This window comes from Oculina patagonica, chromosome 10 (assembly GCF_052425735.1).
Source record: "Oculina patagonica isolate OP01 chromosome 10, crgOcupat, whole genome shotgun sequence".
Lineage (NCBI taxonomy): Eukaryota > Metazoa > Cnidaria > Anthozoa > Scleractinia > Oculinidae > Oculina > Oculina patagonica.
The window spans coordinates 16,042,792-16,069,274 of record NC_135767.1 but is presented as its reverse complement, the minus strand read 5'-3'; the positions used below and the strand labels follow the sequence as shown (position 1 = coordinate 16,069,274).

Sequence of the window (26,483 nt, the reverse complement as noted above, 5' to 3'; positions counted from 1 at the left end):
AACTTCGCCAGTACAACCCGAAGAGTCTATTCTTATCTATACTTTCTCCCGAGTCTTAACAAGATAGAAACTATTGACAAAACGCAAATTACATGCATTCCTGTACGAGTTTAGATCAGTTTAGGTCTCACCTCAGTGTGTCACCTGTCGATCTTGAATGCAGAACGCAGAATGCAGAATGCAGCTAGACTAATAGAATATATTGTGTTATCTTTACCATTATTGAAAGCTAACCGTTAACAGGCCAACCGGAGTGAATAGTAGTGTAACCGGTGTGTGTAGTAGGCTAACCCGAGTGAAAAGTTCACTCCGGTTAGCCTACTACGCACTCCGCACTCCTTCAATAATGGTAAAGGTGACACAATATATTCTCTTAGTCTGCATTCTGCATTCTGCAATCTGCATTGTGCAATCTGCACTCTGCGTTAAACCCCATTTTCCCAGCCAAAAATTTCAAAATCTGAGTCCCAGTCCTATTGCTTTCCTGTCTGAGATTCCCATTCCCAGTGACCCAAATCCGATTTTCCCAGTCACAATTTTCCCAAATCACCACAGGGTTTACCGAGACCATTGTTTGGCATCCTTTGCTTGGTGTACGCTCTCCTAACAATAGCAGACCTGGTTTCGAGGAGACTGGATAATCCACTTGGGGAACTGGAGCCGAGTGGTAACAGCTCTGTATTTCCTGCTTGGTTCCTTCACTATAATCCATCGCTCGATGTGCAGATCAAGAAAGAGCCATCAATATGAGAGAATCCAGCAAGATGACCGGCACCCTACCCATTCCAATTCATGCGCTTTAAAACCCGGACAGAAAGACAACAGCCTGGTCACAAGTGCAAACCGTCTCTCCTGGCACCATGAAGTACTGTGGGCCCTGCACACTCTTTCCGCCGACAGCGCGTTCGTTTGCTCCATGGCCTACTTCTCGCTGTTCTTTATAGAGCGTTACTCATTTGTGGGAATCCTGATTTCCCAAGACACGCTCTTTACCTTCTTCTGGCGATTGTTGACACGTCGACCAGTTACCTTCCTGTGAGGCCGATGCACGTCGTGTATGCCTACATATTCGGTGCCTCGTATATTGTTTTTACCTTGGTTTTCATCTTAGCGGAAGTGGAGTTCGACCTATATTTTGACCCCTCGCTGGAGTCTCGTGACGAGCCTTTAATTTACACAGCTTACTTGTCATTATTCTTGATTGCTGGTCTTCCTGTGGCACAAATATTTTTCTTTCTCATTTATAAATTCAGAGCTTGGATTAGTTCCAGATAACTTTTAAGCTTTCTTTCGAATTAGTGCCACTGTAAACAAAACTGTCATCTAAATAGCGACTTGTGCAGCATTAGCCAGTTATGTAACAAGCGAAAATAGCAGAAAAGCAACAGTTAATGACGTGCATCCTGCCTGCGTTTACCAAACGCAGAGTTTAGTCGGGGATGCGACGAAGACGTTTAAATTGGAAGCAAACTCCGACGATTGAGCTATTTGAACCACGTGATTAACATCCTTGTTCCAGATCGGTTTCTTCCTATAACAACCTTCTTCAATTAGTATTTCTAAACATGCTGTGAAGAAATTTCTTTGCGTTTTCCTAAACTTCACATCGTTTAATTCTTGGAACCTTGACTGGAACAACAACAAAAAAAAACAATGTAGATAAAACTATGTTCGCATTGCATTATTTAGGGCTAGAGAAGTCCGAGCTACCTCTTTGGTCTTTCTTTAAGGTAGAGGATTCTCTACTGTTTATTAAAGAATCTTTTTGAGTTGGAGAAAGTTTTGTAAGTCAGGAATTACACAATTAAGTTAACAACCACCTTAGTTGATTCAAGTCCTTTAAATACTCTATTTTAATACTCTATCTTATTCACTGTCAATTTTACTTAAATTAAGTATAAAACAGCACAATTAAAAGATGATTTTATCAAAAATACTTATTTAAAAAAATACTTAAATTGTAAAGAAAATAAGCGCAGACAGCATTTTTAGGCAAACTGCGTTAGGTAACAGCAAATAAATCTATCATCATGCCTTACTTATTTATACATTTGTTTCTAGCAATAATAAAATCGTAATTTGCTTAAAATAATCGTAAAAATAAAGTTTTTTTAAGCACGCTACTGAAGGCCTAACAAAATTCAAAATACGATTTTCACTAAAACAATGATATAACAAAACATTGCAAGAACAATCATCCGTACGAAAAGAGATGGCGACCGGTACATTTACCTATAGTTCCTAGCGCGCTTAAACGCTAAAAACGCTTATACAACGCACAGAAAAGCTCTAAAAAATTCAAACCAGTACAAGGACAAATTTCCTCAAAAACGTGGCAGCCTTTCAGCCCTATTGGCTGTGTTAGGTTCGCAAGGTATTGTGGTAAAATGTACAGACACCATCTTCTGTACGGTGGATTGTGACAACAGCAGATACAACAACAACGACAACATCAAAATCATCAGCAACGACAGTACCATTTAAAACACCGATGTGAATTATATAAAATGATTGATTTGTGAATTACGAATGTAGAGTGAATTTTTAAAGATTTGTCACTTCTGTAATTACGAATTACTTAAATATGAAAATTCATTGGGAAGATCATTTCTCACTTAACACAACATTATCCAATGAACAAAAACAACAACAACATTAATTAGAACAACACCATGTCCAGCCAACTAAACACAATCAAGGTTCTACAGACAGCTGGACCACAATCTACTGAGCAATTTAGGGGTGGGCCCTAAAAACGTGTGTAACAATGAACAAGATGATTTTGTGACAGCAGTTGTGACAGCAGATGATTTTGTGACAACTGACTGACAGCTGGATCATAATATACTGAGAAATTCAGGGGTGGGCCCTAGAAACGTGCGTAACAATGAACAAGATGATTTTGTATTTATAAAAGGAAATCATCAGGAAGCATGCCTGAAGGGAGGGGATGGTGGGTGAATGAACACGTTTTAAAGCTATATTAGCTACGATAAGCCCTGGCAAGGACAGACGTGCAACTTTGAACCCAAGCATGTCATCATTGAGGTAACTATACAAACCCCTTTCAGAGCGTTTGCACTATTCAATTCCATTTCGAAATTTCATAATTCTAAAGTTGATATGCTCTAAAAAATATGCATGTATTTTCATTTCATTCGTACTTAAAGTAGCCACCTAAGCGTTGGTTACAATATATATGGATACCTAAGTGAAAGCATGGTTAATTCGAATAGATTATGTACATGTCCTATCTACAATTACTCGCGAGCAATTAGTGCTTGGTGTTTGACACCTCTTTTATTTCCCTTTAAGGGATTTTCTTTAAACTCTATCTTGCTGAGAGGCAAGTGGAAAATATCGTCAATTTATCAAAAGGCATTACAAAATAACAGAGATTAAACATTATACTTGTTTCACTATTTTTTTTTTCTGGCACTCGCTGTTTGCCATGTCTACGTGATAATGACTATTTCTGTATTTATTGATTTTTTTTCAACTTTTCTTTTCAGTCAGACTTTTTTCCAAAAAAACTATTTGAAGGAAATGTGTAGAAACAATGCTAAGCTTACGTTTGCTGTCTGCCGTTCAACATGTAGTGTAGTTTTGCCCCCATCTCTCTGTCACGTAACGTAAGAAGAGAGGGTCTCGCTTCCGACGTTGCGTGACAGAGAGAGGGGGGCCAAAACTGGACTATTTAACATGATGTTTAATCTCTCTAAAAAGTAATTTTCATCTCTTAATTATAAACCAAGATGTCCAAAACTTGGCCAGTCCGCTGGGCAAGATCTTGGGCCTATGGGCTTTGCAAATCGCTTCTTGTAACCTGAATAAACAAAATCAGCAAACGCATCAGTCGTAATCCACGATCAAATTCGAACAAAACCGACAGAAAAGCGACCTTGTCCGTAAAACTCCCGAAGCATAAAGAAATCAAGAGCAATAGACAAGCACGAATAAGAGCAACATACCTATTTCTTCCAATCGCATTGTCCCTGGGAACGAAGAAAAGAAATTGAAGTTAGTACTTTGTTAGAAATACTCCTTTACTGTATTGATTTCAGATGGAGCCCTCAAGCACACTAATCATGCCATACTGACAAGACCCAGGGAAATTACTGTGAAACTAAGAAAACCGTGAACACTTGAAATATTTCAGTAATTTTGATTGTGTAGTGACCAGTCACAGTAAAGTTCAGGATACGTGAGCAAACCTCAAAACCACAAACTAAAAACAAAACCGTTGCTGACTGCGGTTTAGTTTTCTAACACCTGATTGGCTTCTTCTTTGCAACACAATAACATTACATAAATATTTCTGGTGTTAAAGGTTTTCTGAGTTTTACAATAAAACTGCCATCCACGGTTGTTACTTGCTATAGAGGCTTTTTTTTTCTTTTTTTCTTTTTTTTTTTTTTTTTTTTTGGGGGGGGGGGGGGGAATTGCACTGTCCAAAGCAAAAGCTAAACAACGCAGAGTTCTAAATGACCGTTTTGAAGGGAGTTCTTGGTATTAAGGTTACCAATGACATAAAAGCGAGCAATGTAAAGATAAACACCAATACCTACTCCAATCCACAATCGCTAACTTACAATGGTGTTTGCAACACCTACTATAAAAATCCTTTTTTAAGGCTGCTAATAAAACGCTTACCGCAAAACGATTTGGCATCTTTTCTTTATCTAAATTTGACACAAACACAGATTCCAACTGAGAAATGGTTAAAATTTGGACAAATTCCCAGACTTTTTCCAAACATAAACTTAGACCTCCACCCTTTTTTACTTGTAAACTTGTAACTCTGATGGTCCTCTAGATAGTGTACATAACAGTGCTATTGTTTGCGGGGCTATGGGGCATTGTTCCAGTTGTTTGTTTTATTGGTAGTGAGCAATGCATGTGGGGTTTTGGGAGAGCTGCTACCCGACCCAAGCTAACCCGGCTAGACCGTACCATCTGCACGCACTGCTTGCCTATAATGTTATTAATCACTGTCAAAACTTCTTACCAGTCCCTGAGCTGTTACTTCGCGGCTGTCCATGCGGCAGCGAGATGTCAGACAATCGTTTTGGTAAACTACCCTATGAGACAAAGGTACCGTACAATGTCACTGTAGAAATACCACTTGTGAAAACACACATTTAGTGGTTCAGTCTACCTTGGCACTCATTCTATACACATGGTGAATTCAATGGCACACATAATGAAGCTACATCAGTCTAAAAAACTTAAGCTCGTCGTTTACAATCCTTCTTTATTTCCCCCGATATTTACCACCCTGTTAAAGATCATTATCACCTTCCTAAAGTTGTCCTGCCTTAGTAAACTGATATTTTGGCATTTCCTTCAATTTGAAAAGAATTTCGTAGAACGACGAAATGATAAACGGCAACAACAACACCATTTTATTTTGCCAAAAACAAATAGAAATAACTATAGAATAGGCAAAAAACTACCCAGAATAGAAATAAACTAAACAAGGCTATTAGCTACAAAAAAAATTGCTTTTACTTGGTAGACGAGAGTAAGATAATATAAGTATTAAGTAAATCAGTACAATGTTTTTAAGTATGTATAAATAGTAATATAGATAAAAACTGGAAAGAAGAAACAGGAAAAAATGAGAAAAAATAAAGAAATGAAAACAGTACCTGCTAATGTTAGAACCAAAATTTGTTTTTATGAGTAATATACGAGCGAAAAGAAAAATTGCCATAAGAACTTAAATAATGCTCATTCATAGTTTGCTTAAATGAAGGCAAAGATAGACTTTTAAGTTCTTCATCCAAGTTATTCCAGATGGAAGGACCAGACTAAGTATTAAAATTGTGTTTAAATGATATTCTTAACATGGATTAAAGATGACACTTGAGCAAATATGCAGGTAAAACTTTGGTCCACTCTTTCATCCTAGCACCCCCCTCCCCCCCCCCCACACACACACACACCCCTACCCCCTCACAAGAAATGAGACAAACCTTCGAAGTGCTCTTCATCATTTTCTTGAATCGGTCCAAAGTTCCTTTACTGGTCGGCTGGACATTCTCGTAAGGTTCTTCGCCTGGGTGATAATACAAAGTACACATATTTTTTTTTTCATATGATAGGACCGTTATAAGAGTTATCAAGAAAAAAAATTACACAGACAACATTTTCCCTCGTCCCGCAATCTAGCAATTTAGATTAGGAAGAAAATTGCGCGACGAGGCGGGATTAAGGGGGATTATACCTGAAGGTCGTTTTTTTCACAGCTTAACACGTGTTTAACGGAAACATCTCGTTTGCGTTTCAAGGAATCCACAAAGGCTCTCATTATCTCATATATTCATGTTTTACGGTGTTTGCAAATTTTTCGTTCTCGTTCCCAGAGCATTTTTGGGTGATTTTTTGGGATGTTGGGATAGTTTTTGCAAAAGATTAGTAAAATTTAGAGAAATAAGAAATACTAGAAATGTATTGTGTTTTAAAATTAGAATTGTTTAGTTAAAAATTTGTAGACGGACACCAGACAGTCCCCCAGTGACAACCTGGAGTGTTCTTGCGTGGGGGTCAACTGTCTGGTGGTGTTTCAAAATGTTTATTCTTTCTTCATCCCTTATTTAAACCTCTTTAAATTTCACTCAAATTCAGATATAGTGCCCCATTAAAACAAGCTATCAATTTTCAAACAATCACATGCCTGGAACTTGAAATGCTTCGTTAGTCTTTTGAGGGATTGCTGGAGGAGTATCGCCTTCGTCACTTGAAGTCGATGTAAAGCTCTGTAAGAAGACATAAATTGCAAAAAGTCGTTTGCAAAGAATTCGGTTTGTAGTGCTTATGTCATCTCATCTGCTTCCTTATGTCTCCTCTGGGAGAATAGGGCCTTTGTAGTGCTTATGTAATGTCATTTAAAGCTTGAAATAAGCATCTACAAGCTCAGGAATCGTTTAAGATCCATTAAAACCCATCAATCAGATATAGTCCATCAGGGTCCTATCTAGGATTTAACGTTTGGGGGAGAATTCCCGAGTGGCCAAGGTCACTAACCTCCTACGCAGACGTTCTTTGGGCTCGTCACGCGTGACGTGCTCAAAGAACGTCTGCGTAGGAGGCTAAAAGGCCACAAGCTTCCTGGGGTGGTCCGGGGGCATGCCCTCTCCCCTCCCCCCTCTGGGAAATATTTTAAAATGAATATGCACTGAGATGCAAACTGGTGCATTTTGAGACACAATTTGTTTTCCCCCCCCCCCCCCCCCCCCCCTCCCCCACCCTTCCTTTGCGAACGAGGTCTTTAACATGTACTCTCCACACAACTCAGTTCTCATTAGTAACAAATACACTGGCGCAAATGCGACCATCTGAATGGTTGAGCTTCTTGTATACTATCAGCTGTTAGTATACTAGTTTGCGCAAGCTCAGAATGTGAAAGTGATTGGAAATCGTTCGAGTGTACATACTTTAGTGAGAATTCTACTGCGACAACTAGAATTATTCGCTCTCAATATCTCTGAGGTGATAGTTGATTCAGTCTGTGGCTTCATCGACTTTCACCTCATAGAAATCTCAAGGTCATAATTTAATTGATTAGCTTGCATGCAAAACAAAAGGAAAATAACCAGCTAACCCGCAAACTTCCAGATGATGACTGAGTACGCAGGTTTGGTGATCCACCAGACAGACTGTTTCTGTCCTTCGAGTCTGCCTTGTCTCTGCAGCTTCGTGGAACAACCGAAGCATAAAGGTCTGCAAAATATGCACGTCATATTTGACTCAGTACAATCATGTGTAAAACAAGATAAAAGCGATATGCTTTTTTTGTTGTAGGTAAAACAGGTGCTGTATTATAATGCATGAATATGCCGTCATGCGATATATGAACGGCCAAGCCACGGCCTGCATATGTTGCGCTTGCTCGCTTTTGCATTCTGTTTGTTTGCATGTGGAAGCTAGAGTTCTAACAAGAGATGCCCATGCCACAGGTATCTTAAGCTAATGATACGAAAAATATTGTTATTTTTATGGAGTTTAGGAGCGGAACATGCTTTGTTACAAAGTCGACTGTTGACAAATTTAAGTGCTCTATAAAGCAATGTATGGAGTTCCTTGTGGTAAATTTTGTCTCAATTCCAGTTAAAGGAAGTAAATGTACTTACGACAGCTGGTTTCTGTGCCCAGCTGGCAGCCGCAACACCGGCCGGGTGCCTTCTACACAGGGAAGCCTGCACCGGTGTCATTCAAAATATCCACAGTAGTTCATTTAGGCTATTTCGGTGTTTGAGAGTGATTTTGCCATTCATGTAAGTTATGTACAACATGAATGGCAAAATCACCCTAAAGTATTGTATCATGAGCTTGGGAGGCCTGTGGCTACACCTTCTTTTATACCTGGTGCAACTGTCACATCACTGGTATCCAGTGGTGCTCCATCACCCTGGCGTCTGAGGGAGACATCTAGAGGAGCTTCACTCCCAGCTACCGGCTTCTGCTTGTCTGCTTTGTGTGGAAGTAGCGGTGAGGCATGTGCTTCTTCTTTCACAGCTTTTTTAACATCCATGTTAGAAAGGCCAGGTTTGTACGGCTGCACTGACGGTGGTGACACCCTCTTGGCAGGCTGCGGCCACTGTCCAATCAACTCATCTTTTGCAGCTTTTTTAGCATCCATGTTAGCAGGGCCAGGTTTGTATGGATGAACCGACGGTGGTGTCACCTTTGCAGGCTGCGGCCACTGTCCAACCGACCCATCCTTTGCAGCTTTTTTAGCATCCATGTTAGGAGGGCCAGGTGTGTATGGATGAACCGACGGTGGTGTCACCTTCGCAGGTTGTGGCCACTGTCCAACCAACTCATACGACGAAGGTTCAGCAATCGGGCTTCCTTTGATTTCCACAGCATTACCAGTGTTTGGCATTGAGTTGACTTCTACAGTGACACCAGCATTTGCTTTAATAGGATCGCTTTTAACTGTGGCAGGGGTGGATACAGTGCCCTGTGTATAGAAAACCGGTGATTGTCCCGATACTTCTGGTATTCCCACTAAGCTGTAGGCGCCAACCGGTGTCCGGGACTTTGGTCGATCACCTTGCCTCTTAGGTTGTGAAGAATTGTGACCCTCAACAGGCGGTTTCTGCTTCTGCAGCTGTGAGCCTTGGTTAGGCTGAGGCACAAACTGAGGAGTCGTCATCACTTTAGGAGGTGAAGAAGGGCTCACTGCACCAACCAAACAGTACTGGCCTTGTGACGACTGCATTACCCCAAACCCGCTGCCCCCGCCACCACCAGCAGCGCCAGCAGCACTGCTGCTCACACCCGGATCTTGGAACACATCTGCAGTCAAGGGGCATCTCTTGGGACCAGAATCTGGATGCATTCTGTTAGGAAGCGTATGGAAAGCTCTACTGTCTGCATTTTCTTTGGAACCTCCAGGGTGCACACCTGGTGGCGAACTGTTTACAGTTGGTTGTAGACCAAACAGCCAAGAATCGTCCAACACATTAGGGGAACTGTTTGACCTGTGAGGGGCTGACCCAGGTCTGGGTTTAGGCTTGACTGAAACAAAAGCAAAAGAGATGAGATAAGATAAGGGGGCATTCCGCAACTACGGAGGAGGCGACACTGACAAAAACACCTATTAAAGGAGGCTACAATAGCTTGTGGACAAAATATCTTGAAAATACAGTCTGACCTAAAAAAAAATATACCTATTAAGCGGCCACCATCGGAGCTTTGAAAAGTGGCCGCTTAATAGAGGTACAATATAAATTGAATAGAAATGGTAGTATACATGATTTTATTGACTCTTTATAGCAAAATGCTTTTAAAAAGTGATCATAGATGAAGATAAATCCAAAATTCATTGTAACAAAACAGCATGTGCATTTCCAGCCCATGCATAGTTCTAGGTCTAACACAGAGGGCACGTAGTTGAAATGTACAGTATTTCTTCGGTTTGATAATGTACAGAAAAATATGCAAAACATCGTTGACAAGTTTCTTAGGTCTTAGCTCAAGATATTTCACAGACGATTAACTCATCTGTCACCATTTCACTTGGAAAGATAATTTGCCGGCCGCTTAATGGAGGAAAAAAACATATAAATAGTACTACACTTGCGACAGCAACAAGGTGGCCACAGCCACTTAATAGAGGTGGCCGTTGAATAGAGGTATCAAATACAGTAGTTTAGTGACAAATAAATCAGGACTTTGGAAAGTGGCCGCTTAATGGAGGGTGGCAGCTTAATAGGTGGCCGCTTAATAGTGGTCAGACTGTATAGACCATTTATTTCAAGCTTGCCGTTTGTAACCTGTATGTTAATCTTCAGTCCCCAGTTGTAGCCATACTTGCTAATGTTTTGTTTACTCCACTTCCTTGACATTTGTACTGTAGAAAATTATCCTTGATAACTGATTGCAAAATTTAAAAATATTTATAGGTTTAATTGCAGGGTACAGCAAATTACAGTTTAAATAGATCTCGCTTTAAAGCTGTTTACTAGAAATCATGGCTTCAGTGTAGCAGGGTTGAGACTAACTTTTTAACTCACTGGTTTACTGGCTAGTGACCGCATGTCAGATTTTACTAGCCAAAAGTAATTTTTTACTAGTCAGGCGTATTGATTTCTATCATGAACTGTTGACTAAAATTCAGAGTTTTTCACTAAACAAATGGCTAGCAGGAATGCTAAACCTGATAGGCAAAACCTAAATTTTAGTAGTCTTTGGCTAGTTGGCTACTGCTAGTCTCGAGCCCTGAGAGCAGTATATTTTATTTCTTGTTATTAGAAAGGTGGCGATCAAGTTACCTTCAACATTTTCATATCTGGAGCCAGACCCATCTTTAGTTACAGTAGAATCTGCTGAGTGCCTTTTGGATGGCAAAGGAGGCAGATCATCTCCGAGATCAATTAACAGACCTGTTTTAACATTTATCATGATAATTATGAACAATGTATAAATTATCATAACTTAGCTGAAGTGGTAGATGTCCATCTACAGGTGCTCACCTTTTCCCCCATTTGAAGAAATTATCTGGCTTAATGTGACCTAAAACATTTTCTACTGATGACCTAGCTCTGGAGAGATCTGTGTGCCGTCGGTTGCTTCAAGCGTAAACATATGACACCAAAACATGATCTAATTGGGCATTAAATGTGGCATAATTGGTCGTTAACCGTTTGGAAATATTTGGCATACTGTAACGGCAAATTAAAATTCTTGCCGAAAGTTCAACATGATTTTGCAATGGCGGAAAGATTAGATATAGGAGACTTTTTCAAAGAAATTGGTCCTGATCTATGTCAAATGCATATGCCTTTTGAGAAGTGCCACTCGAGGTTTAATGTTTTGCCTGTGCTTGTTTGTGGTGAACATTTTGAGTGTGAAAGTGCCCGGGGAAAGTTCATGTTACGGTCTGCTAAACTTTAAATATTTGGTGAACAATCATGCCAAGTTTAATACCCAGTTTTATCGTGTTCCGGAGTCGCCTGTTCATGCCTGGATGCAATTGATGGCAGAGTCTCTGACTGGTCATCACATGCACGTGAAAATTCAAAACGGAGCAACAACCAATCAGAGAGAGTACACAGCTCTCTAAAGATACTGAGTTACAGCTGTATTTGTAATTGTGTAACATTGTTTTTGTTTTTTTTTTCAGGTCGAGTCTCGATGTTTTTTGAGTGGGGAAAATTGAGCATGTGCAGAGAGACTCCTGTTTATACATAACTGGTGAGTTACAATGACCTTAAAAGAAATGATTTTTTATTATTAATTAATATTAATTAATTTCTAGGTTGCATTGTATTAATAAATTTATTAGTAGCTGATAACAATATTAATTTTTGTGCATAAAGGTTTAATCTGTTACAAAATGTTAATTGGTTTTAGTTCAGTGGTTAAATTCAGAATTAAAATTAAACTTTGTCAACTGCAAATTAGCCTTGGTTATTGCATTAGTTCTAGTTCACTACCAGTCTATTTGTGCAAAAGATTATCTCTTAAGTGGCAACTATCAATTGCATAATAGCCACAGTGTGTAAAATGTATATAAAGTGGTCTGGAAGACTAAGGATATGATACATGTATGTATATTTCTAGGTATCCCCCAAGAGCAAAAATTATGGCTGCTTGAAGTCAGACTTTGCCATGTCAGCATTGAAATGTGAAACCTCAGAAAAGAAATCTGACAAGCTAGCACCTTAGCTCCATGCAGATTCAAAAGTATCATCGGCTCGCAATGCATGTACACTGTAAAGATTAGGTTAGGCACTTGTAGCTCTATGCACATGCTACTCCCTCTTCAAATATTACATGCCTATGATGCCAGGGAACTAATTAACGATTATTAAATAATCATTTCCAAAATGGCTTTGTGTGATGGAGTGGTAGGCTTGCCAGTATTTGTTGGATTCCAGTAAACACTGGTTTCCAGTTTGCATCCATCCTTGGAGACCCAGGTGAAGTAAGTTGGGGCGAACGGCAGCTTATCGGAATGACGGGATTTTCAGGCAATAGTAAAAACAACGCCGAAAATCCTGTCGTTCCGATTTATAAGCTGCTGTCGCCCCAACCAACTGCCCCTGGGTCTCCGAGGATGGTTTGCATCCTAAATCATACTTTTGGCCTGTCATCCACATGGCAGTTTTTTTGTGACTGAATGTGATTTTACGAACCTCAAGTACTCTGACAGCTTCATCGACTCTACCAAAAAATTTCTCACTTTGTCCCCTCAGTGAAAGCACTGAGGAGCCAACACAGCCTTAATGATTATCAATCTTGACTCTAAAGTAAACCAATGGGATGGTAAATTGCAAACATATCTGCGTGTACTGTACCTTCAGGAACTTCTTTACTTTGTTTCTGTGGTGCGACCATTGCAGGAAACTCGTATTCAGTTGAAATTTTTTTATTCTTTTGAGGAGGCTTGTCGTTTCCTGGACTAGCTGCACCAGAGCCTGGAGTTCTCTTTGGCATCACCTCATAATCAGGGGTTGTTGGACTCTTTTGTCGTACTGCGGCAGGTCCTTTACTGCCTGCTTTTACCTCATTTAAATTCAAACTTGGCATATTACTCCTTGTTGGTGACCTAGGTTGTGCTGATGGTGCATCATTTGTGACCTTAACTGGTGACAATGGTACATTGTTTGTCACTTCTCGAGGAAATTCAAGATTCACATAGTCACTTGTTGTAGGTGCATTTGATTTGACCACAGCAGCTCCATCAGATTTTGGTGTTGACATTGGCAGCCTATTTGCAGGTTGTGGTTTTGGTTGTGGTTTGGAATTAGTTTTTGTTTCTTTCGGCACTGACGTTGGGGCTGGTAAGGGTGCTACCGCCTTTGGAACTGATCCATTAGACTGCAGATCATTTTGTTTCCACCGATTGATACTGTCCATAAACTCACAGTTCTCGTAATCTCCTCGTCCATTTGGTGACTGAGATGCAGCAGGTATTTCCACATTGACATACGTGTGAGACTTAAGCTTTTCTTTTTCTAGTTCTTCTTGAACAAGTTGCACAACAGCTTTGTAAACCAGTGCATACTGTTCCTGTTTGGGATATCAAGGTATATGTGTTAAGGTTAGCAAAAAATTAATACAAGGGGACTTGTCTCTGAGAGAAACATTTTGAGTTCATGGTGTTAAAAAAAAAAACAGCTCCCATACACCCCCACATACACACTCCCCTCCCCTGTAAATATCATTGTTTAGTTACAAAAAATTATCCAGACCACTTCCCAGAGGATCATTAAAGATTCCAATTGAGAGGGGAGGGGAGGGGGGAGGGGGTAGGGGGCAGGGTATGAATATTGTTGGAGAAACACATTAAAGACATATTTACAGGGCTCAACAGTTGGACATTGGACACTGGCCAACCACACTTTGCCAATGTCTGATGAAATTCCAACTGTGGTCAGATAGTGCAAACATCAATGTTGTGCATTAACAACAGATTATATTTATTTAGCAGGTTCACATATCGAACAGTACTGTAATGTCCGACCTCACTTTTGTTTTGCCCAATCAAAATAATGACTTAGTTGGACGCATGTCCTTTCAAGGGAAAAAAATATTAACAGCCCTGTATTTACTGTTGGCGACCCACAGTCTGCCATCAACTTGATCTGCCAACAACTTAATATGGAATTTTGAAAACCCACTAGCACTGACAAGTATAGGTGTGAGCTGAAAAATCAGCATCGGGACCGGTCCCCCTCCTTATTTTTGGTTTAATAAAACTTCTTATTTTTAATGACGCCCCTGCTAAAAAAATGGGGGTGTTCACACACAAAAAGAGGCACTCCCCTTCTAAAGTTTAAGGTGTGGATCTGCTGTATTGAAGTCTACATTTGTTTGCAACATTGTTTTATTAATATTTGTACCTTGGTTTGGACCATAGCCATTCTCTGCCTTCTAAGGCCTGCTACTATGTCAAACACACTAAAGTTACTAGTGTTCTGTAAAGGACAAAACAACATCATTTGAGATACAAGTTACAAGTTCATATTTTGAAAAAATAAAGAATTACTTAGAGAAGAGTCTCTTAAGCCCGCCCACTTCAAGTCCCTAAAAAGCCCCCCTACCCACCCAGGTTGGAAAAATGTTTCGCTGTCCCTGTAAGGGTAGGTACAGTACTGTGCAAGAGAAATGCAAACGAAATTCGTCAAAATTCGCAACTTTTCGGGGCTTTTCGACGAAAAAATCGCGAAATTTTGTTCAAAGCGAATTTTCGGCGAAAAAGTAGCAGTTTTCGTTTTGTCTATTGTTTTAAATGTCGCAAATTTTCGTGAGCATATTTCGCTTGCCACGAAATTGACTTCAAAAATTCAAGCGAAAATTCGCTCTGTTCGAAATACACCCTTCGAAATTTCGAGCTCTGTTTTCGTTGTGTTCAAATGTCTACTGTAATTGTTTTAGTAGTGGAAATACAGTCCAAAACCTACATTTTTTAAACGAAAATTGAAAATGATTGTTTTCCCTTTTAATAGCAACAAACCTTTTAATTAAAATTTCCCTTTTTATAGCAACAAACAGAAATCAGTGGGAGAACCAATCTGATTCATATTAATTTCTATGCTGATCAAGTTTCTACTATTTATAATGATTATTACTAACTTGCATCTTCAACAGAGTCCAGGCATAATCCACTGCACAAATTGTTCCTGTTCTACCACAGCCAGCACTGCAAGAGGAACATCCCAAGCCCATTGTTGGTACTATAATTGAACTTACTTACTGTGGGAGGCGCTGTGGCCTAATGGTTAGCGCGCTTGACTCCGAATCGAATGGCCCGGGTTCGAGGCCTGGCCAGGGCGCTGCGTTGTGTTCTTGCGCAAGACACAGTTTACTCTCACAGTGCCTCTCTCCACCCATGTGTATAAATGGGTACCGGCGAATTTGCTGCTGGGGTGTAACCCTGCGATGGACTAGCATCCCATCCAGAGGGGAGTAGCAATACTCCTAGTCGCTAAATGCTACGGAAACCGGAATAAGCTCCGGCTGTATGGGCCTCATGGCTTGGAGACAGACTTTACCTTTTACTGTCAGTGCCCATACATATCTGTAAATAGAGCTGCGAATAACAGTCAGTCATCTGACATTGGCCGATCAAAATTTGCTAATTTCCGATGAAATCCCGAGTGTGGTCGGACATGATGTCAAGACAATTTTTGATCGTAAATCCTTTTACGGCAATGATAAATAAAAATCTGTCCGACCACAATTTTGTTTTGTCCGACCAAGATGGTGTCTTAATAGGACATTATGTCCTTTCAAGTGAAAAAAGTTATTTGTAGCCCTGTGTTAATTTATGTTATGTTAATGTTAATACACTTTATACTTAAAGGTCGACCCCAGTCAGCCTCTGCCATTTTCGATACCATCAAAATTATGAAAAGAGTATAGTTAGTGAAGCAATTTAATCTCTTTGCATTGGTAAAGTTGTTAAGAGCGACAAAATGCAGGGCAAGAAGGGATATGACACTGAAAAAAAAAAAACTGACAGCCTGGTGAAAAAACAAAATGACGAGGCAGAGCACCTGTTGTCATTTCTTACCAGCTAAAAAATTGAAAAGTCTTGTCACATTGCCTGGGTAGGTTCAAATTTATGAATTATTTTTATATCTTGTTTGCCAAAAAAAAAACTAGAAGTATTGTTTGTTAGCTATTGTGCTGTTATTTGGGTATTCTTTATATTGTCTTTTGAATTCTCCTTTTACGTCTGTAAGTGCCCCTATGGCACAGGTTTTTTCCTTGTTTTGATTCTGTTGTTTTGATTCAGCAATAGTTTAATTAATAATCTATAAAGTCACACTAGGTGACTCGTCACGCGCTCCTTAAGTCGTATCGCATTTCCACGCAGAACGCATCTATTGTGTAATTCAATAATTTGATCGATTTTGCAAGTACTCGTGGTCTGAAGGAAAGCAAAGAAATTGTCTGTCATATTTTATCGAAGGAAGGAAAGGATTTTTCTATGACAACTCTCGCCAGATCCGGCAACAATGTAAGTTTAATTCACGTTGAATATTTCTATAGCTTATTTCTTGATCCTAATTTTGTAAATCAATTATTTTTAGTTTCACGGTCAGATACAGGAGGCGTTCCAAAGAAGAAATTGGTGCAATATTTGTTGTGTCGATCAGTGGGAACTGCACGGCCCAGCTGGCGGCGGACAAATGCCGCTATAATGTCATTTGGTGATCACACCACCCACCAAGAAACACCAAACACCAAGAAACTGCTAAATTTAATACCTGCAGTGGATAAGGGCAACCTGTCTCCTATTTCCTTGTATAGCTCTAAGTGTTCTGTTTAATTCAATAAGGGGTGCAGCAGACTTTGGGACGTCATGATCAGGCCACGCCGTGTACTGTAACTGCGTCACGGTCATTTCCTCCTAAAATAAAATAGATAAATTATTATAAATTATATATTAAATATTATAATATTAAATAATTTAATGCCATAGATTGTCAATTAGGTCAATACTCCTCTTGTACACAGCACAACAACAGATCAAATGTCCATACCTTGTCAGATTTCATACACATTGTTCTCATTATAAAACCTTCTGCAAGATTGTCTTCTGAGATCTGAAAAGTTGAAAGGTCAAAGGTCAAGAGAAGAGGGTTTTGCATGCTGCCTATTAAAACTAGGGTTAGCACCAACCTGACTAGCCACCTATAACTTGCGATCATGCTTTTTTTTTCGTGGCGGAGGGAAGGAGAAAAAAAATTTCGATTTGCCCTTCTGCTGCAAGAAAAATAATGCCTGATCGCAGGTAAGCTACCTACGGTCATTTTGACCTGAAGTTCATTTTAAACTAGTCAGATCGCCTGCATCATTCAGTGAATGTACATAACACGATTTAAGTTTTGATCATGAGCTCACCAGAGAAATCTCCAAACCAGCAAAAGTCAATATTTCATCTTTGCTTTCTGGCCAGTATCTTTTACATTTGAGCTGTGGTAGAAGAGAAATAATGTAGTTAAACATCACTGCTACAATGTTTGGTTGCAGAAAATGTCCATACTCCCCCACAGAAGGGATTGGAGGGGGGGGGGGGGGGAGAAAAAAAAGAAAAAATAAGAGGGGGGGGGAGGGGGGGGGGGGTTCTTGAGAGAAATTTAGGAGGTATAATTTTTGGATCCACACAATATCTTTAAGTTAATAATATGTGTTTTATGTGTGTATTTACTTGATTGAGCACCCCGTCACCTTAAAATTGTTTAATAATAGTGTTTTGTTTCAGGCTACATAGGATCCCGGTGACAACAGGGATTCCTGATGAGATTCCTTCAATCATCCCCGTGGAATATCCCTGATCATCATGGAGAAATTCCTGACAAAACTGCGGAAAATATCCCAATGCAGTGTTCTCCCTAGGTATTTAAGGCCAGGCGGGCTGCCTAGCTTGATTCACAGGAAAATCGTTGCCGCCTGACTTAAAATTGTATTTTTAACACGTTACCTTGGAAATTCCTATCCATAAGCAAAGACGACATCACTTTTTTACTGTGTTTTCTCACCTTTAATATCATTATAAAAGTGATTTACCCTTGAATTAATATGTTCAAGCCTGTGAGTGTGATGCATTCGTTTCCTTGAACAGCAGCTACCTTAATTATCAAATTGCCACAGAAACACAACTGTCAACAGCACTTCAAGTTGTCGTACATGTAATACTAACGTTTTTGGAAAGAAGTCAATCGACTCGGGTTGCTCAAAACAGAATCTAAGAGCCTTTCATCAAAGCAAAATTAGTTAATTTTTTACTCTATAACGCGAGGCCCTATGCGCCAACTTGGCGCCAGGGAACAGGTGAAGGTGAATGTGGGGGAACAGGTTTCGCAAATTCGAACAAATCAGGTTTTGACATTTGAAAACCACAGTCCAAATACTGCCTGGCGTTCCCAAAATCCTAGGGAGAACACTGCATGGAGAAACTCCCAAATTAGCTATCACTAAGTCATAGCAATTTTTAAGGTGCACTGAGGTTAACCCTATGTGAAGCACCAACCCGTAAAACAAGGCCAGACCACAACACCGGTATCTCTGTGCCCAGCTCTTTGCAATAAGTGTGTGGGTTATTTAACGTCACCTGCTGACCATATAACACTTAAAACAGGGCTTCTGATATTATGCGATGTTGCGATTTCGCATAATTGACCTCAAATCGCAACTTTTTGCATAATTCATCAAAAATCGCATAATTCATAAAAAATCACACAATTTGAGCAAAGATAAAGGAAATACTCGCTTTCACTAAGATCTAAGACAATTTCAACGTTGTTTCAAGGTGGTTTACCTGTCAAAAAACCTTGAAAAACCTCTCATGTGGTTTCCAAACTAGAGCAACATTACTTCGAGCGGGCAAATTCCTTTTTCAGTTTCAACTTAGCCATAACAACATTTACACAAATAAATTTGCCTTCTATCTTTGCTTTCTTGTATTGTACTGAAGTTTACAAGGTGAAATGGCTGAATTCAGAATGTTTAAATCCTTCCATGAAGTAAAAAACATCGTAGATTGTTCGATCGTATGCGCCTTCATTAATTCAGTCAGCGGTATCCTGTCACACTTCATATATTATGTCACCAAAAGTCTTCAACGTTCTACTACGTCATGTAGTGTACACGGAAAGCAATTTGACCTTGGAATAAACGCAAATGAGGTGAAAATAATCTATTTCATTCTAATACAGATATTTATCCTTCCTTTATGCTCATATTATTTTTTGAAATGCATAAAATGGAATTATCTCCTGAAACCTTGTAAAACAAGCTTAAAATCGCACAGATAAAATCGCATAATTTGCCGCATAATAGTACTTTCTTGCCGCATAATCTGCCCTAAAAATGCCGCATAATTTCTGTTTTTTTGCCGCACCCTATCAGAAGACCTGTTAAAAAGATGCAGGAGACGGGCCTATGGTTTGTGGTCCTTTTCCGAGAAGACTAGAAGAAGTACAGCTAATCATTTGCAGATGTCACTGCAAAGGCAGCACGGTCTCCTCAGTAATTGTAAGGTCCTAAGCTGGGTCTCACCAGATACCAGAATTCTTGGGGAAAGAGTAAATTAAATTAATTATCGTGGTGGGAAGCAAACTTGTTTCCAAACACTCCAATCTAAACAGTGAAAGAACCTTACCTTTCCCATCTCAATTTCTCTGCATACCATGATCACAATCTAGAGATTAAACAGTAGTAATAATGAGTATTTTATGACTCTGTCACTACTGATCCAGTAGAAACTACATTGACAGAGTCACAAGCAACAGCAATAGAACAAACCAATCACAATGCCAGTTCCCAAGCCCTCTGCGTACATTCTTTCTGCTTGCAGCTTTAAAAGTTATTTTGTTTACCGTAGCTTACACTGAATCGTTGACAGATTCATAAGCAAAATTACACCCGCTTTCTGTGTTACATGCATAGCAGCTTTCTGTCGACATCCATCTTTCGACATTCTTAACAAACATCACGGTTTGAAATCTGCCAATGACAGCCCACTAGCATGACCTTCTGACCTTGTGGGCTCATTTGCATGGAACAAACAACAGTACACATCGGTTTTATTTTTAATTAGCTCATTTCAAATAGCATGTCGAAAGATGATGTCGAACGGTGATGTCCGAAGATGCATGTAGAATGATAGCTATATGCAAGTAACTCTGAAGCGGGTGTAAACACTCTGCGTACGACTTCATCACTTTGACTTCCAGAAAATCATAATGCTCTGCACTCCTGTTAACAACTGCAAATCATTGAAAACCATCCCTTACCTGGCATCTGTGAGAAGCGATCAACCTCCAGAAGTCATCTACAGTTCTTGGAAGTGGACCCTGTAGTGCTAGGTAAGCATTTTTCCCATCTGGTCCCTGAAAAAATAAATGAAAAAATAATGTTCACTCACCTGGCCCAATCTTATTCAAGCATTAAATGGTGCTAGATGCTGGCAGGGCTGCAAATAATTTTTTTCACTTGTCCTATTAAGAAACCATCTTGGTCGAACAAAACAAAATTGTGGTGGGGCAAATTTTTATTCATTGTTGCCATAAAATGATTTACGTTCCAAAAATTATCCAGACATCATGTCCGACTACTTGTCTTGTGATTTCGTCAGACATTAGCAAATTATAAAAATTTGGCGTATTAAAGTTTTAAATTTAAAATATTTTCCCAAAGTTGTCCGTTTTCTTCTGCACAAAAACAAATAATTATTTTATTAGTTCCAAAGGCCTATTGTTACATATATTCAAAAATTACAATGTTTCAATCCTGTCCAAGCAGAAACGAGGTGCATAACTGAGCTACATGTAAAATGAATTTGGCCGGTCATTGTATCTGGAGACTCTTCGGAAATTATTTCAAGCCCTACTCTGAACAATATACTGTACATGCATGTAGATTCATTTGGCAAAGAAATTCAGTTATAAAATTTTGACTGGGCTGTTTATAACCACCACGCAGCATTTATTAGTGAACATATCATTTTTGTACATGAATCTCTTGAAAGCACTTTTGTTACGTGGGGAGAGAGAAAGTGGCGGAGAGGTAATAATCTGATTTATTATATAAACATCAGTGAAATACCAGGAAATCTTTCGCACGAAAAAATCATATCTTCACACGTGAAAATAACATGTTATTTTCACATGTGAAGATATCGATTTCGGAACATTTTCTGGCAAGTTTGCCCTGTTTCAATGCTTAATGAGCTAAAGAAAATCAACATTAAGTCGAAACATCCTCGGATCTCCCTCGGCAATCTTCGGAAATTTTCGGAAAAGTTCGGAAAATGTTCGGAAACATTCGTACGACCTTCGGACAACATTTTGAAAATCTTCGGAAATCTTCGGAAAATCGTCAAAAAATCGTAATTAGTAGGTTTATATAATAAACAGAATATTACATGGTTGCTTGGAGATATGAAGTTTATCTTCTCGTGTTCAAATCCATATCCCGCTCGTTCGCTGCGCTCACTCATGATATATCGATTTGAACACTCAAAGATAAATTTCATATCTCCGCACAACCATGTAATATCCTCTATATCTCCTTCGATCCTTACCTTAACATAATTTCCATTGATATAATCTGATCCCTGTACACCAGGTAATGTTGGTAGAACAATACGATTCTTGTCAACTGGAAAATTTGAATGGTTGAGTATTAAATTTTAGGAAACATTTGTTTTAACAGGAAAGATATCACATAATTATGTACTTAATCATACAGAGGATCTATTATTAATAGGGGGTTGTACAGTCCACAAACTGACATATTTTGTTCTTCCTAGACCACAAATGGCTTTTGTTTTCTTCTAAAGACCCAAGCCACTATAAATTATTCACTGATTAAGGTGGCTCGACCCAGTTTTTTTCTAGCGATACCTAACAACTTTGAAACCCTCATACTTAAAGGGATTGATGTCAATGGCAAAACTACTACATCGCATGCATTACACATAGACTGAACTTCAATATGATATAATTTTTTTGGCGATCAGAATGAATATCACGTGGCAATGACGTCACACAGGGTTTTGCTCTGAATCGATTTTTAGGTGGTAACCGCATTTTCTCTCGAGATCCTCCACGCTACGTATACCTTGGGTGTTTGCCTTCATCTCAGTGGAGTTTCATCGAAATCTACAAGAGGAATTTTGAAATATCTTGGAATTTCTTTTTAGATGGTATAATTTATGCGTAAAATAAAGTCAAGACTTCATATAAAGAAATTTGCTTCTTTTTTATGTTTAATGAGAGGATTTAGCCCCCATTCCTTTTAGAAATGTCCCATATACTACATCCAAACCTTTAGAAGAAAGTAGACTTGCGCGATTTCGAAATATATGAAATATATGAATCATAGTGAAGCTCAATGTTTACCTCTATTTACAAATTTTCCGCCTACTTTCGCAAAAAAGCGATTATTTCAAAAACCCGTCGATGAATTTTTTCCAAGTTTTTTCAGGGTGACAAATAATCAGTACACCACACAATCCCTAAATTTCATGCTCATTGAAAATATCTAAGGTTGTCTAAACTAAAAGCAAAATTGAGTAAACATTGAAGCGATGTCGAAGTTTTAAATAATTTTGTGCTCTGGGATTTCCTATTGTTTCAATTTAAACACAACATCGAATTCCTGTGCACCACGCGTGTAATGACCACGCTTGGTTACCCTCCGAAAGCTTTCCGAAATAGTTCGGAACATGGTAATCTCGCATCGAGTTCAAGTAAACAATAATGGATGAATGAATACATTTCCAACTGAAGAAAGCAGTTACTCAACACCAAACTCAAAGCCGGTTAACTTTTATCTCAGCCAAGACGTCGACCCAACAAGAAAAGCTAATGCGTGACAATTTCTTTTTCATTGTTCCATATTTCGGAAAGATTTCGGAAAGCTTTCGGAAGGTAGCCAAGCGTAGTCATTTCACGCGTGGTGCACAGGAATTCGATGTTGTGCTTACCTCGAAACAAAAGGAAATCCCAGAGCACAAAATTATCTCAAACTTCGACATCGCTTCAATGTTTACTCAATTTTGCGTTTAGTTTAGACAACCTTAGAAATTTTCAATGAGCATGAAATTTAGGGATTGTGTGGTGTACTGATTATTTTTTATCCTGAAAAATTTTGGAAAAATTTCATCGACGGGTTTTTGAAATAATCGCTTTTTTGCAAAAGTAGCCGTAAAAATGGTAAATAGAGCTAAACATTGAGCTCTACTCCGATTAATAGTCTGGGGGCAATGGTATTCCCGTGGGAATTTCGTGAAGATTTTTGCCGACTAGTTTAGAAGTGTTAAAGGGAACCTAAGGAACACGATAAATGTTGTCGGCAATCTTGTAACCCGTGCAAAGGCCTTCAGAGGGGAATTGAAAAACATCACCTATTTGGCTTAGCATGAAAACGAGGCTGAATGATGAACTTCAAAAAAAAGTGGCATTTATTGGTATTTTAGAATAACTATTAGCAGTTTCGATAGTCTGAGATGTCCAAAAGATTATCTTAACTGTAGTCTCGATCACGTGACCATGAAATCGAGGCTGCATTTTCTTGTGGTTCATTGAACCTGGAACAGACCTGGAACCATAGTGCCTCCCGTCCCCTCGCCAACCATTTTCCAAGTTATGTCAGTAGGAATCAATGAATATCCCGGCGTTGGGCAATTTAACGAAATTAAAAGGCTTTGCATGGTCTAGTGACGCTAGTAAAAACCGTCTTTTCAATATATGTAATATGTCTACAGACCCTCCCTTCCCCCTCTCAGATTGTAGCAAGTTTTGTGAGTGAACTTTCTACGCATCGCTACAGTCGTCCATTCCTCCTTCCTCTTTTTCCATCTGTAACCATCTGGCTGTGACAACCTAGGACTGCATACTCCGTCGTTGTTAAAAGCGATGATCTGGTAAAGGGCACAGAGAATTGCTTCATAAAGTGCATTCTGCGAACAAATGTAGGTGGTAGCCTGTTCATTTTGCACATCTACCACATGAGGTCTTTATCATCATGAGTCGAGATGTTTGTTCTGAGCTAAAACGTCTGGCAAACATTCTGCTCTATTAGAGCCACTGTCTTCTATTCTGGATACAGCGTCGTTTCAAGACATCCCAAAGCATTTAAAATTACGTCCTTGTCTGTGTCTCTGAAGGCTTTTCAGCACGCAGGACTATCAGGAAAAAACCTCCAGTTATATTAGCCTGCGAATACAGCCCCCTCTCATTCGCTCCCGCTACTACGTAGTAACGGGAGCGAATGAGAGGCTGCTGTATTCGCAGGCTACACATAGCACTGCAATTTTAGCACTGCCAAGAGCGCTAGCAATGGACCCAAGCTCAATTACACGGTGGTTCTGGCCAGCGCCAGTGACTATGAACAGTCTTTGTTACTGTCTGACCTATCAAGGTACTACAGTTCTGCCACAGCGCGTCAACAGCAGGGACTCGTAGTTGCAGTTTAGGCTCTGCTTCCACATTTATTATGTCATCTACGTTATTCTGAGTAGCCGTGTTCATTCTCTGCTGCGATTAACCTCCATGCTTGTAAAGAATTCTCATTAACGAGCTCTTTGCGGAACAATGGAGCATCATACCATAGGGTGCAAACATAGATTTCGGTACCACAGAAAACTTAGATATCGCTAGCTGCCTTGATATCAACCTCAGGTCTGGCTCTTGCATACTATCATTAGTCTTGAAATTCGACCACTTTATCGTTGCAAGATACCGGTACTTTGATACCTTTCTGCTTTCTTTCCAAGGAAGAAGTTTGCGTTTATTTGTTCTATGACCAGCAGTTCACTATGTTCGAGTGAATTCTGTCTTTAGCAAAGATCTTACAAAGTGCCCTATCTCTCTCACTTTTATGGCAAAGATCAGTCTTCATTGCTTCAGGCATGATCATGACCACTTTGGCTACTACAATCTAAAGTTCTCTACTCTTTTCTTTAAACGGGTTAGCAAAGTTCCGCATTGTGGTCAACAACCCATCAATAACTATGTCTTCGCGTTGTGAAATAAAAGCTGCATCAGTGAAGACATCCCAGCCATTTGCTTTGCCTTAGGAAAAACTTTGCTCTAGCATTTAGGTTTAGAGTGATCCCAATAAGTCCTCCTGCAGCCTTCATGCAACGGTTGATATGAGCGAGAGTAGTATCCCATTCTATCGTGGGTTCTTGTTCACTTCCCTGTAGCCATGAAAAAATTTCTATAGACCTCAAGGCTTCTTTAAGTAATAACAACGGTTTTTTTCTACCATTAATTTTCAACCGGTTTTCACTACGTAGACATAAAAGCAGTCTAGTTTTGAAACGCCTAAGAAACAAAAGTTCAATAAATGATGGATTTTCCTCTTTGTCCACATTCAGAGCCGAAACACTCGCACTTCATTCTATTAGGACATTTTGCAAAATAATGGGTATCTTTGACCTCTTGTTCGGACATTGAGGGAGACCTCTGGCTCGGACATTGAGGGAGACCTCGTCCCACGTATGGACAATAAAATTGTATTGTATTGTATTGTATTATTGTAGTTCACATCCAATAGGTTTCTGTTGCCGCAGTTATTGTTAATTTTAAACTTAACATGTCGTGGTTTTAACAGTTTTAAAACAATAAACGATTATATCATAGTAATTAATATCTAAAAATCTTAATTTGATATTGGAGGTTATCAGTTGTTTTGAAAGCTTAGCCAGTCAGAGGAGCTTTTTTTTTAAAAAAAAAAACTAGCCCGGCCCCTCAGACCGGGCTTTTTTAGACGGCGGTCCAAGAAGGACCGAGGGCGACTACGAGTCCCCCTATGTAGCTTCTAGAATAACTTTAAGCAATCACAATGAAGCTAATAGGATGGATAGTATGTCAGAATATCTATCTTTTGGTATACGTCACGTGGGATGACTACGTGACATCACGTGCAATTACATCACGATGTCAAAACAGCGGCCATATTGGATCCGCCATCTTGGATTTCAAAATTTTTCCAAAACGCAAGAAAGCCACCCAAAATTACTGCAAAGTACTTGAAATCAATAGAACTGTGCTTAACAACCGTAAAACGGTGAAAATATTTGCATTAAAGTTAATTTTCGTTAATAGAAATACGAAAATTACAAATTTGGGAAAACATGCCTGTCAAAATGCCGTTACCATGGTGATGGTAACGGCATCCTGGTATCCTACCAAATTATTTTCGGATAAATTTTAGATAAATTCGCACAGTTTGGCAGCGTTTGGTGGAACCCTGAGAAAGTTACAAGTGTTCAAAGTCAGCGCGGGCGTTAAAAGCCCCCTCCCCGGGTCTCAATAGGGCTAAGACCTGTGACCAGTATAATCAGCGCAATCTATAGTATTTTTATCTCATAATTTTAAGGACTAGGAAAACGTCGTCCTAAAATACAAAAAACGGCAATATTTCAACCAATTTAGAGCTTGCGCGAAGCAATTTAGAACTTCAGCCTCGTTTTCATGCTGAGCCACACAAGGCACATTTCA

At 39.4% G+C, this 26,483-nt stretch overlaps 2 protein-coding genes across 3 annotated transcripts in view; one reads left to right on the top strand and one right to left on the bottom strand.

Annotated features, from left to right (window-relative positions):
• Positions 1-26,483, top strand: part of LOC144628955 (uncharacterized) — a 272,516-nt gene that overhangs the window by 124,303 nt on the left and 121,730 nt on the right. The gene's annotated exons all lie outside the window — the stretch shown is intronic.
• Positions 1,662-26,483, bottom strand: part of LOC144628989 (uncharacterized) — a 29,138-nt gene continuing 4,316 nt past the window's right edge. The window contains exons 3-19 of one of the 2 annotated variants that reach the window (XM_078487128.1): positions 21,554-21,630; positions 20,265-20,360; positions 19,631-19,669; positions 17,371-17,442; positions 17,010-17,072; positions 16,734-16,876; positions 15,094-15,160; positions 14,361-14,435; positions 12,813-13,527; positions 10,785-10,895; positions 8,368-9,528; positions 7,607-7,725; positions 6,680-6,761; positions 5,979-6,061; positions 5,009-5,081; positions 3,972-3,995; positions 1,662-3,826 (exon numbers count right to left, since the gene is read on the bottom strand). In XM_078487128.1, coding sequence (XP_078343254.1) covers positions 3,744-3,826; positions 3,972-3,995; positions 5,009-5,081; positions 5,979-6,061; positions 6,680-6,761; positions 7,607-7,725; positions 8,368-9,528; positions 10,785-10,895; positions 12,813-13,527; positions 14,361-14,435; positions 15,094-15,160; positions 16,734-16,876; positions 17,010-17,072; positions 17,371-17,442; positions 19,631-19,669; positions 20,265-20,360; positions 21,554-21,630 — 3,083 coding nt within the window. In that variant the 3' untranslated portion in view covers positions 1,662-3,743. Of the gene's footprint in view, positions 3,827-3,971; positions 3,996-5,008; positions 5,082-5,978; positions 6,062-6,097; positions 6,762-7,606; positions 7,726-8,367; positions 9,529-10,784; positions 10,896-12,812; positions 13,528-14,360; positions 14,436-15,093; positions 15,161-16,733; positions 16,877-17,009; positions 17,073-17,370; positions 17,443-19,630; positions 19,670-20,264; positions 20,361-21,553; positions 21,631-26,483 lie in introns of those variants that run through there. The other variant, XM_078487127.1, reaches the window with a different exon arrangement.